This window comes from Eleutherodactylus coqui, chromosome 8, assembly GCF_035609145.1.
Source record: "Eleutherodactylus coqui strain aEleCoq1 chromosome 8, aEleCoq1.hap1, whole genome shotgun sequence".
In the NCBI taxonomy this organism is placed as follows: domain Eukaryota; kingdom Metazoa; phylum Chordata; class Amphibia; order Anura; family Eleutherodactylidae; genus Eleutherodactylus; species Eleutherodactylus coqui.
The window spans coordinates 148,762,329-148,774,708 of NC_089844.1; the positions used below are offsets into that span (position 1 = coordinate 148,762,329).

The 12,380-nt window shown below is 49.3% G+C and overlaps 1 protein-coding gene across 3 annotated transcripts in view; it reads left to right on the forward strand.

Annotated features, from left to right (window-relative positions):
- Window positions 1-156: 156 nt before the first annotated feature.
- The window catches only part of TOM1L2 (target of myb1 like 2 membrane trafficking protein), a 43,208-nt gene continuing 30,984 nt past the window's right edge, over window positions 157-12,380 (forward strand). For all 3 annotated transcript variants that reach the window (XM_066576678.1, XM_066576676.1, XM_066576677.1), the window contains exons 1-2: window positions 157-261; window positions 11,938-12,022. In XM_066576678.1, the coding sequence (XP_066432775.1) occupies window positions 210-261; window positions 11,938-12,022 (137 nt within the window). In that variant the 5' untranslated portion in view covers window positions 157-209. The remainder of the gene's footprint in view (window positions 262-11,937; window positions 12,023-12,380) is intronic.

The following is a 12,380-nucleotide window of genomic DNA, read 5'->3' on the forward strand; positions in this document are numbered from 1 at the left end:
ATCAAAGTAATTGCCAAGTCAATCGTCCACTTAGATGTCAGTGATGCTGATTCTGGCAAGGGATGGGCGGGTCGTTGGATTGACGGACAGTGGAATGCACCAATGTTGTTAGAGCAGCAGGAAATTCATCCAATTGTCATAGCGAGTAGGCGGGACATCGCCCTGTCTGTGGGAACCATCGCAAAGGCCGGCTGTTTGTTGTCATCAAGATGGAGTTTCTACTGGGGAACCCGTACAGCACCCCGGTGGGGCAGTGTATCGGTAAGAGCCCGCCTTACTGTGCGCGGTCAGCGGGGCCTCTCATTCCGGGCCACTATCACCTCTGTATGTACAGCTGTATAGCCCCTGTACACTGCTGTATCCACATCCCCGTATTCCTCCTGTATACTGCTGTATCCACATCCCAATATACCCCCTGTATACTGCTGAATGTCCATCCCCGTATAGTCCCTGTATACTGCTGTATCCACATCCCCGTATCCCCCCTGTATACTGCTGTATCCACATCCCCGTATCCCCCCTGTATACTGCTGTATTCACATTCCCGTATCCCCCCTGTATACTGCTGTATCCACATCCCCGTATCCCCCCTGTATACGGCTGTATCCACATCCCCGTATCCCCCCTGTATACGGCTGTATCCACATCCCCGTATCCCCCCTGTATACGGCTGTATCCACATCCCCGTATCCCCCCTGTATACGGCTGTATCCACATCCCCGTATCCCCCCTGTATACAGCTGTATCCACATCCCCGTATCCCCCCTGTATACAGCTGTATCCACATCCCCGTATCCCCCCTGTATACAGCTGTATCCACATCCCCGTATCCCCCCTGTATACAGCTGTATCCACATCCCCGTATCCCCCCTGTATACAGCTGTATCCACATCCCCGTATCCCCCCTGTATACTGCTGTATCCACATCCCCGTATCCCCCCTGTATACTGCTGTATCCACATCCCCGTATCCCCCCTGTATACTGCTGTATCCGTATCCCCCCTGTATATTGCTGTATCCACATCCCCGTATCCCCCCTGTATACTGCTGTATCCACATCCCTGTATACTGCTGTATCCACATCCCCGTATCCCCCTGTATACTGCTGTATCGACATCCCCGTATCCCCCCTGTATACTGCTGTATCGACATCCCCGTATCCCCCCTGTATACTGCTGAATGTCCATCCCCGTATCCCCCCTGTATACTGCTGAATGTCCATCCCCGTATCCCCCCTGTATACTGCTGAATGTCCATCCCCGTATCCCCCCTGTATACTGCTGAATGTCCATCCCCGTATCCCCCCTGTATACTGCTGAATGTCCACCCCCCCCCCGTATCCCCCCTGTATACAGCTGAATGTCCACCCCACCCCCTATTCCCCCCTGTATACAGCTGAATGTCCACCCCCCGTGTCCCCCCTGTATACAGCTGAATGTCCACCCCCCGTGTCCCCCCTGTATACTGCTGAATGTCCACCCCCGTATATACCCTGTATACTGCTGAATGTCCATCCCCGTATATCCCCTGTATACTGCTGAATGTCCATCCCCGTATATCCCCTGTATACTGCTGAATGTCCATCCCCGTATCGCCCCTGTACATTGCTGTATCCGCATCCCCGTATGTCCCCTGTACACTGCTGTATCCGCATCCCCGTATGTCCCCTGTACACTGCTGTATCCGCATCCCCGTATGTCCCCTGTACACTGCTGTATCCGCATCCCCGTATGTCCCCAGTACACTGCTGTATCCGCATCCCCGTATGTCCCCAGTACACTGCTGTATCCGCATCCCCGTATGTCCCCAGTACACTGCTGTATCCGCATCCCCGTATGTCCCCAGTACACTGCTGTATCCGCATCCCCGTATGTCCCCTGTACACTGCTGTATCCGCATCCCCGTATGTCCCCTGTACACTGCTGTATCCGCATCCCCGTATGTCCCCTGTACACTGCTGTATCCGCATCCCCGTATGTCCCCTGTACACTGCTGTATCCGCATCCCCGTATGTCCCCTGTACACTGCTGTATCCGCATCCCCGTATGTCCCCTGTACACTGCTGTATCCGCATCCCCGTATGTCCCCTGTACACTGCTGTATCCGCATCCCCGTATGTCCCTTGTACACTGCTGTATCCGCATCCCCGTATGTCCCTTGTACACTGCTGTATCCGCATCCCCGTATGTCCCCTGTACACTGCTGTATCCGCATCCCCGTATGTCCCCTGTACACTGCTGTATCCGCATCCCCGTATGTCCCCTGTACACTGCTGTATCCGCATCCCCGTAGGCTCCCCGTCCACTGCTGTATCGCCATCGGCTCCCCGTCCACTGCTGTATCCGCATCGCCGTAGGCTCCCCGTCCACTGCTGTATCCGCATCGCCGTAGGCTCCCCGTCCACTGCTGTATCCGCATCGCCGTAGACCCCCCGTCCACTGCTGTATCCGCATCGCCGTAGGCTCCCCGTCCACTGCTGTATCCGCATCGCCGTAGGCTCCCCGTCCACTGCTGTATCCGCATCGCCGTAGGCTCCCCGTCCACTGCTGTATCCGCATCGCCGTAGGCTCCCCGTCCACTGCTGTATCCGCATCCCCGTATGTGTACTATATATCTATTTATAATGCTATATACACAATCCATATATATATCATTCTGTACATCCTGAATGTACTGCTGTATACAAACCTTCATATATTCATCACACATCCCCTATATACTGGCGGGAACACACTTTTCTATGTACTTATTATACATTCCCTATATGCGATCTATATCCCCCATGTCCTGCTGTATACACTTCACCTCCTCCATGTATACAGCCTCTCATATAGTTAATTATCCTGTGTATATATACACAGATCTTGATATATTATATATACAGACAGCTCCATATTCAGAATACCTCCCTTATACACACACTGACAAATGATGTGTAGGTCCCCCTGTCTATGTGTGTACACTGCATCCGTACACATCCATATATCTCCCCCCCCCCCATTATAGATATATGGGTGTAATGTATGTGTGACACGTATATAGTGCCCCCTCACTGTATTCTACATGTATTTCCATACATTCAGTGTAGGTAAGACATATGATGTCCCATATACTGTGTGCACCTCTTACTATATGTACACAGTGGTGCCATCACCAGATGCCACCCTCACTGGCGTGCTGCAGGTATCCTCTGCTTACCATGGTTTCATGTTGGTGCTCTATGGGTACTGTGTTCGCACACTGGGTACTGCATTGGTATTGTTTTGCTGTTCTCTGGGTACTGCGTTGGTTTTGCACCGATATTCTGTTGGTGTTGTGTTGGTGCTGTATGGGTACTGTGTAGGTGTTGTGTTGGCGCTCTGCGGATATTGGGTTGTGTTGGTTTTCTGTTGGTGCTCTGTGGGTGTTGTGTTGTGTGGGTGTTGTGTTGGCGCTCTGTGGGTGTTGTGTTGGCGCTCTGTGGGTATTGCTTTGTGTTGGTATTGCTGTTTTTACGTTGGTGCTCTATGGGTACTGTGTTGTGTTGGTTTTGTTTTGGCGCTCTCGGGATATTGTGTTTTGTTGGTGCTGTATGGGTACTGTGTCGGTATGGTGTTGGTGCTTCTGTGGGAACTGTGTTGGTGCTGTATGGGTACTTTGTGTTAGTTTTGTGTTGGCGCTCTGCGGGTATTGTGTTGGTTTTGTGTTGGCGCTCTGCGGGTATTGTGTTGGTTTTGTGTTGGCGCTTTGCGGGTATTATGTTGTGTTCTTTTTGTGTTGGCGCTCTGCGGGTATTGTGTTGGTTTTGTGTTGGCGCTCTGCGGGTGTTGTGTTGGTTTTGTGTTGGCGCTTTGCGGGTATTATGTTGTGTTGGTTTTGTGTTGGCGCTCTGCGGGTATTGTGTTGGTTTTGTGTTGGCGCTCTGCGGGTATTGTGTTGGTTTTGTGTTGGCGCTCTGCGGGTATTGTGTTGGTTTTGTGTTGGCGCTCTGTGGGTATTGTGTTGGTTTTGTGTTGGCGCTTTGCGGGTATTGTGTTGTGTTGGTTTTGTGTTGGCGCTCTGCGGGTATTATGTTGTGTTGGCGCTCTGCAGGTATTATGTTGTGTTGGCGCTTTGCGGGTATTATGTTGTGTTGGTTTTGTGTTGGCGCTCTGCGGGTATTATGTTGTGTTAGTTTTGTGTTGGCGCTCTGCGGGTATTATGTTGTGTTGGCGCTCTGCGGGTATTATGTTGTATTGGTTTTGTGTTGGCGCTCTGCGGGTATTATGTTGTGCTTGTTTTGTGTTGGCGCTCTGTGGATATTAGGGTGTTAGTTTTGTGTTGGCGCTCTGCGGGTATTATGTTGTGGTAGCTTTGTGTTGGCGCTCTGCGGGTATTATGTTGTGCTTGTTTTGTGTTGGCGCTCTGTGGATATTAGGGTGTTAGTTTTGTGTTGGCGCTCTGCGGGTATTATGTTGTGTTAGCTTTGTGTTGGCGCTCTGCGGGTATTATGTTGTGTTAGCTTTGTGTTGGCGCTCTGCGGGTATTATGTTGTGTTAGCTTTGTGTTGGCGCTCTGTGGATATTAGGGTGTTAGTTTTGTGTTGGCGCTCTGCGGGTATTATGTTGTGTTAGCTTTGTGTTGGCGCCCTGCGGGTATTATGTTGTGTTAGCTTTATGTTGGCGCCCTGCGGGTATTATGTTGAGTTAGTTTTGTGTTGGCGCTCTGCGGGTGTTGTGTTGGTTTTGTGTTGGCGCTCTGTGGGTATTGTGTTGGTTTTGTGTTGGCGCTTTGCGGGTATTGTGTTGTGTTGGTTTTGTGTTGGCGCTCTGCGGGTATTATGTTGTGTTGGCGCTCTGCAGGTATTATGTTGTGTTGGCGCTTTGCGGGTATTATGTTGTGTTGGTTTTGTGTTGGCGCTCTGCGGGTATTATGTTGTGTTAGTTTTGTGTTGGCGCTCTGCGGGTATTATGTTGTGTTGGCGCTCTGCGGGTATTATGTTGTATTGGTTTTGTGTTGGCGCTCTGCGGGTATTATGTTGTGCTTGTTTTGTGTTGGCGCTCTGTGGATATTAGGGTGTTAGTTTTGTGTTGGCGCTCTGCGGGTATTATGTTGTGGTAGCTTTGTGTTGGCGCTCTGCGGGTATTATGTTGTGGTAGCTTTGTGTTGGCGCTCTGCGGGTATTATGTTGTGGTAGCTTTGTGTTGGCGCTCTGCGGGTATTATGTTGTGCTTGTTTTGTGTTGGCGCTCTGTGGATATTAGGGTGTTAGTTTTGTGTTGGCGCTCTGCGGGTATTATGTTGTGTTAGCTTTGTGTTGGCGCTCTGCGGGTATTATGTTGTGTTAGCTTTGTGTTGGCGCTCTGCGGGTATTATGTTGTGTTAGCTTTGTGTTGGCGCTCTGTGGATATTAGGGTGTTAGTTTTGTGTTGGCGCTCTGCGGGTATTATGTTGTGTTAGCTTTGTGTTGGCGCCCTGCGGGTATTATGTTGTGTTAGCTTTATGTTGGCGCCCTGCGGGTATTATGTTGAGTTAGTTTTGTGTTGGCGCTCTGCGGGTGTTGTGTTGGTTTTGTGTTGGCGCTCTGCGGGTGTTGTGTTGGCGCTCTGTGGGTATTGTGTTGCGTTGGTTTTGTGTTGGCGCTCTGTGGGTATTGTGTTGCGTTGGTTTTGTGTTGGCGCTCTGTGGGTATTGTGTTGCGTTAGTTTTGTGTTGGCGCTCTTTGGGTATTGTGTTGCGTTGGTTTTGTGTTGGCGCTCTTTGGGTATTGTGTTGCGTTGGTTTTGTGTTGGCGCTCTTTGGGTATTGTGTTGCGTTGGTTTTGTGTTGGCGCTCTGTGGGTATTGTGTTGCGTTGGTTTTGTGTTGGCGCTCTGTGGGTATTGTGTTGCGTTGGTTTTGTGTTGGCGCTCTGTGGGTATTGTGTTGGTTTTGTGTTGGCGCTCTGTGGGTATTGTGTTGGTTTTGTGTTGGCGCTCTGTGGGTATTGTGTTGGTTTTGTGTTGCCGCTCTGTGGGTATTGTGTTGGTTTTGTGTTGCCGCTCTGTGGGTGTTGTGTTGCGTTGGTTTTGTGTTTGTATTGCTGTATTTACGTTGGTGCTGTATGTGTACTGTGTTGTGTTGGCGCTCTGTGGGTATTGTGTTGCATTAGTTTTGTGTTTGTATTGCTGTATTTACGTTGGTGCTGTATGTGTACTTTGTTGTGTTGGCCCTCTGTGGGTATTGTGTTTTGTCGGTGCTGTATGGGTACTGTGTTGGCCCTCTGTGGGTATTGTGTTTTGTCGGTGCTGTATGGGTACTGTGTTGGCACTGTGTAGGTATTGTGTTGGTGCTCCTGTGGGAACTGCATTGGTATTGTTGGTGCTGTGTGAGCACGGTGTTGGTTTTGTGTTGGCGCTGTGTGGATAGTGCTGCTCTCATAATGATGTCCGTATTTGTGATAAAGATGGTGGCCCGGGTCCATGGCTGGATACGTCAGATTTTGTCTTCTTGATGCAGTACCTCTGTTCCTCCACTAGTGGTCTCCAACTTGAGGCTCTGCAGTTGTTATATATAAGACTACAACTCTCAGCATGCTTTGACAACCACTTGGTAACGGCTAGAACCCGGGGATCATCAGCTGTATTAGTGGGTGAAGTCAGGTCCCACTCGGCTCGCCTTCTGCCCCCTACAGTTTGCCCCGTACACCAGCACAATGGTGTTTTGGAACTGTTCCTTTAATAATGCATGTTGGTCATTTCGCGGGCCCTTTGAAGTGACAAGTAGTAATAATAGTAATTACCAGGGTGAGATGCCAGGGAGCGCCACCTACAGTACTGCAAGGTGCGGCCTAATACCACAGCAGAATGTACTTTGCTTAAAGGGAGCTCCACCGAGAGGGGCCGTTCCTGGCGGTCCATTCACTTGCCTGCAGCAGCCAGGACATTCTACACAGAGGATCTGAGCACCAACGTCTCCTTTAAATATCACACTACCATGTCACATGACATCACTTTCAATAAGTCCATATTTAGGGGCGGAATGCTTATTAATCACCCAGCTTTCCACAACCTGCCACACATCTGACTGCATCTCATAGAGCCCTGAGTACTTAAACAGTAACCCTAAAATCAGCAGTATAGATCATAACTGCAGTGTTATAAGAGGAGCGCTGATATCAGTCATTTATAGCATGTAATTGTTTCTAGAGGTTATATGAATACTGGAGTGTAATAAGAGGTGCGGCTGATATCACATAAATAATGTAGATTTCTCTGGAGGTTATATCAGTTCTGGAGCATTATAAGAGGAGTAGCTGATAACAGCCATATATAGGCTGTAACTGTCTCTGGAGGTTATATCAATACTTGAGCGTTATAAGAGGAGCAGCTCATATCAGTAATATATGATGTAGATTTCTCTGGAGGTTATATTTGTACCACAGCGTTATAAGAAGAGCGGCTGATGTCATATATAACCTCCAGAGAAATCTACATCCTATATCTGATATCAGCCGATCTTCTTATAACGCTACGTGTATAACTTCCAGGGAAATCTACATGTACTGGAGAGTTAGAAAAAGAGTGGCTGATATCAGATATAGGATGTAGATTTCTCTGGAGGTTATATGTGATATCAGCCGCTCTTCTTATAACGCTCCAGTACTGATATAACCTCCAGAAAAATCTACATCATATATGTGATATCAGCTGCTCCTCTTATAACGCTCCAGTACTGATATAACCTCCAGAGAAATCTACATCATATATGTGATATCTATACTGAAGCGTTATATGAGGAGCTGCTGATATTAGTCATATATAGGATGTAATTGTCTTTGGAAGGTTATATCAGTACTGGAGTATTATAAGAGTTCTAAATGTGAAAGTCCGTCTGTCTGTCTGTTACCTTTTCATGCCTAAATGGCTGATGCGAATTTGATGAAATTTGGCACAGCTTGCATCTTGGGGGGGCTATGTTTTATCCTGAAAATGTATTGAGTTCTCTAGGGAGCGCGACAAGACCGATTTTATTCGGTGATTCGCAGGCGCTCCGCTGCCGTGCGGCAAAGCGGAGGGAAGGGGGTGCACATCATAAGCTATGCCTACATAACCAGGCAGACTTGTGAGGGCAGACGTCGGTGCCGCACGTATGTGATTATTAAGCTAGCAAAAGAAAATCTGTGTTGCCCATAGCAACCAATCACAGCGCAGCTTTCATTTTACCTCAGAAGTATAACAAGTGGCAACCAATCACAGCGCAGCTTTCATTTTACCTCAGCAGTGTAAGAAATGGCAACCAATCACAGCGCAGCTTTCATTTTACCTCAGAAGTATAACAAGTGGCAACCAATCACAGCGCAGCTTTCATTTTACCTCAGCAGTGTAAGAAATGGCAACCAATCACAGCGCAGCTTTCATTTTACCTCAGAAGTATAACAAGTGGCAACCAATCACAGCGCAGCTTTCATTTTACCTCAGAAGTATAACAAGTGGCAACCAATCACAGCGCAGCTTTCATTTTACCTCAGAAGTATAACAAGTGGCAACCAATCACAGCGCAGCTTCATTTTACCTCAACAATATAACAAGTGGCAACCAATCACAGCACAGCTTTCATTTTACCTCAGAAGTATAACAAGTGGCAACTAATCACAGCGCAGCTTTCATTTTACCTCAGCAGTATAACAAATGGCAGCCAATCACAGCACAGCTTTTATTTTACCTCAGCAATTCCCTCTAACAATACTATTTGCGATGACAATTGATAAGGCTGCAGGGCAAACACTTAAGGCAGCAGGTGTACATATTATTCTCCTGGGCAGCTGTATGTGGCCGCTCATGTTTATACGGTCCACAAAACCTTTATATCCCAGCACAAGGTGGCCAGACCAAACCCGTAGAGCGCGGCGCTGACGAGAGACGGCTGTTACTTCCTTTCACTAGTTTAACTTTTTACGTTTCATTATACGGTAAAACACAGATTAGATAAAGTACAAATTCCATGAAGTCGCGGGCAACGAGCTAGTGTGATGGAAGGTAGTGACCATGGCGGTATGCCGGGCAGGATAGTGCAGCCATTGGCCGCCGCGGTTGGGCAGAGTCTTGAACGCGCGTGATTCCCGCAGCGTGGACACAGCCCGTAGTTTTACAGGCTTGTCACCCAGCTTTCCAAGACTCAATTAGCGAATCTGCCTCTCCGGACCTCTATAGCGGACGAGCGGGTCCAATTTTCAATTTCGGTCCACAAAAAACGTACCGGATGTAATCCCTGTATCGCCCCACGCCTCGTGTGTGTCCATCTTTTTTTTTACTTTCACGTGTCGTGCGTTTTTCTTGCTCGCAAAACTAAAGAAAAAACAGAGTGAGGGTCAGTATTTTATTTGTAGCCCCCCTTAGTAACGATCCATTAAAATCAATCTGCGCTGCTGCGTGTTTTTGGGGGGGCTTTTTTGTGCATTGCCTTAAATGGGTGATTCTTGCTGAGAATCCGGACCAGAACGGGACGTGCGTGCGGACCCCCGGAAGGTCTGTCACTGGTGGTCCTGTTGGTTGTCACCCAGCTTTTCCAGATACAGATATAAATGAAGAAACTGACCCGAAAAATTGGAAGAAAACCCTATTCCGCCTTTTTTTCTCCACCCGCCATCCTGTGCTGTGATTTGTGTGTCTGGTCTGGGACCGTTGTCGCTGTGGGGGTGGGGGGACCCCTTATTGCAGACGCGGCAGGTTCTGCTGCATCGGGGTGGAGCGACGCTTGGCAGGGAACGTCCTGAGATCTGCAGACTGTACAGTCCAGCCGATGTGCTGCAGTGCCAGGCTCGTCTCCCTGAGATCGCTGCTCATCACCTCTCCTTCCCCCACCACTGGCAGCGCAGGGGTTAAACAGGCTGCCTGATAAATGGGGCATCGCTGAATGCATTGTGCTGGTGAATAGATGAGGAGCGGCGCCTCGGCCTCCCTGGGCAGCGATGATCACTTTGTACTGGGTGCTGAATACGCTGCGGCTCGCCTGGAGATATATCATGATTGCTGAGCTCCGAGCCATGGAGTGGAGACCGCCTGCGCTGATGGGTGCGTTACACCGGGGGGCAGTGCGACAGACTGACAGTTACCGCAGGAGCTGGGGGGACCTAAGGTGACTTGTAGTACTAGTAAGGGGCTGCGTACCAGACACTGCGGGCAGCGGAAGGTAAAGACCTCCTGGTAACGAATCACCAACTTTGTAGGACCATTTATAGCAAGATGTGCTATGCGTTAGTGGGAGAACCAGACCCCAGAGTCTGACAGACCGGACCCCTGAAAATGAAACCTCAGACTAATTCCCAAAATTAATTCAGACCCCTGAAATTGAAACCCCCAGACTGGCCGGGTGAAATGAATTGAGACCCCCCCCCAGACTGGACCGCTGAAATGAATTGAGACCCACCAGACTGGACCGCTGAAATGAATTGAGACCCCCCCCAGACTGGACCGCTGAAATGAATTGAGACCCCCCCCAGACTGGACCGCTGAAATGAATTGAGACCCCCCCCCCAGACTGGACCGCTGAAATGAATTGAGACCCCCCCCAGACTGGACCGCTGAAATGAATTGAGACCCCCCCCAGACTGGACCGCTGAAATGAATTGAGACCCCCCCCAGACTGGACCGCTGAAATGAATTGAGACCCCCCCCCCCAGACTGGACCGCTGAAATGAATTGAGACCCCCCCCCAGACTGGACCGCTGAAATGAATTGAGACCCCCCCCCCCCCAGACTGGACCGCTGAAATGAATTGAGACCCCCCCCCCAGACTGGACCTCTGAAATGAATTGAGACCCCCCCCCAGACTGGACCGCTGAAATGAATTGAGACCCCCCCCCAGACTGGACCGCTGAAATGAATTGAGACCCCCCCCCCCCCAGACTGGACCGCTGAAATGAATTGAGACCCCCCCCCAGACTGGACCGCTGAAATGAATTGAGACCCCCCCCCCCCAGACTGGACCGCTGAAATGAATTGAGACCCCCCCAGACTGGACCGTGGAATGAATTGAGACCCCCCCAGACTGGACCGCTGAAATGAATTGAGACCCCCCCCCAGACTGGACCGCTGAAATGAATTGAGAACCCCCAGACTGGACCGCTGAAATGAATTGAGACCCCCACAGACTGGACCGCTGAAATGAATTGAGACCCCCACAGACTGGACCCCTAAAATTGGTACCCCAAATCCAAAAAGTAATTGAGACCCCAGACGGGACCCAAAAGATTTGTTCAGACCCCAAAATTGATACCTCCAGACGTCGAACTGAATGCCTAAAATTTAGACCAAAGACCAGACCCTTTAAATTGATACCCATAATCAAGTCCGACCCCTAAAATTGAGACCCCAGACAATTTTTCAAAATTAAGACCCCATACTGGACCCCTTAAATTGATACCCAGAGCTCAGTCTAGAATCCTAAAAATTGAGACCCCCCCAGACTAGACAGTAAAAAAAGTTTATATTTACCCCTCCTAGCTCCTCATCACTTTCAGGGTCTACTGCACACAGCGTCCTGGCGCCGGCGGGTATGAAGAGCTCGTGCGCCGGCCCCAGCAGTAGGTCTACTCATAACAGTAGACACTGCCCCCTACAGTACGTGTATGGATGCAGGTCTGCGGTCCTGGTTCGGATTTAGAACGCAGTCCACCAGATGCATCTCCTTAGCCCGTACCATATGGGAGTCTGATAACGGATGCAGTTTAGGGGCAGCTCCCTAATGCATATTTGTAGGTAAGTCAACACTTAAAAGAGGCGCTGCAGCAGCTTGGGTCACTTCTATTTGCATGAATCTAGGCTCCTGTCATAAAGAACTGACTGACTGAGTCCAACGCGATTGATATAGTGCCCCCTCAGAGGGTGTGTATTTGACCTGCTTACTGTTTTCAAGATCTCTGCTTGCTGTCAGTGAATTAATGCTGCTTCCATAACTGTATTTGCCAAACCCATTTACTCTTCTCTTCTGTTCCATGGCAGAAAAAGCTACAGATGGCTCCCTGCAGAGCGAGGACTGGACGCTGAACATGGAGATCTGTGACATTATCAACGAGACTGAGGAAGGGTGAGTTCAGCGTGGCGACCGCCCGCTCGGGAAACCGGTTCTATGACACATTGGAGTCATTACTGAGCAGCCATAAATACGTCCTGTGTATATAAATACCGGAACAGACTCTCTGGTGACATTATCCAGGGACAGTAATGGCGACCTCCAACACAAGGCATTATGGGTAGTGCCTAATAAATAATATTGCGCAGTTAATAGCCAATACCTCACACGTACAAACATGGCTGATATTTGGGGAATGGAGGTAAGGCTTAGATAACATGGTATATATGCTCTAGAGGTGTAGCAGAGCTCAGTTGGTTCTTGAACTGAGATTTCTTTAATAACAAACTCAGCTCTGCTACAAACAAATTTC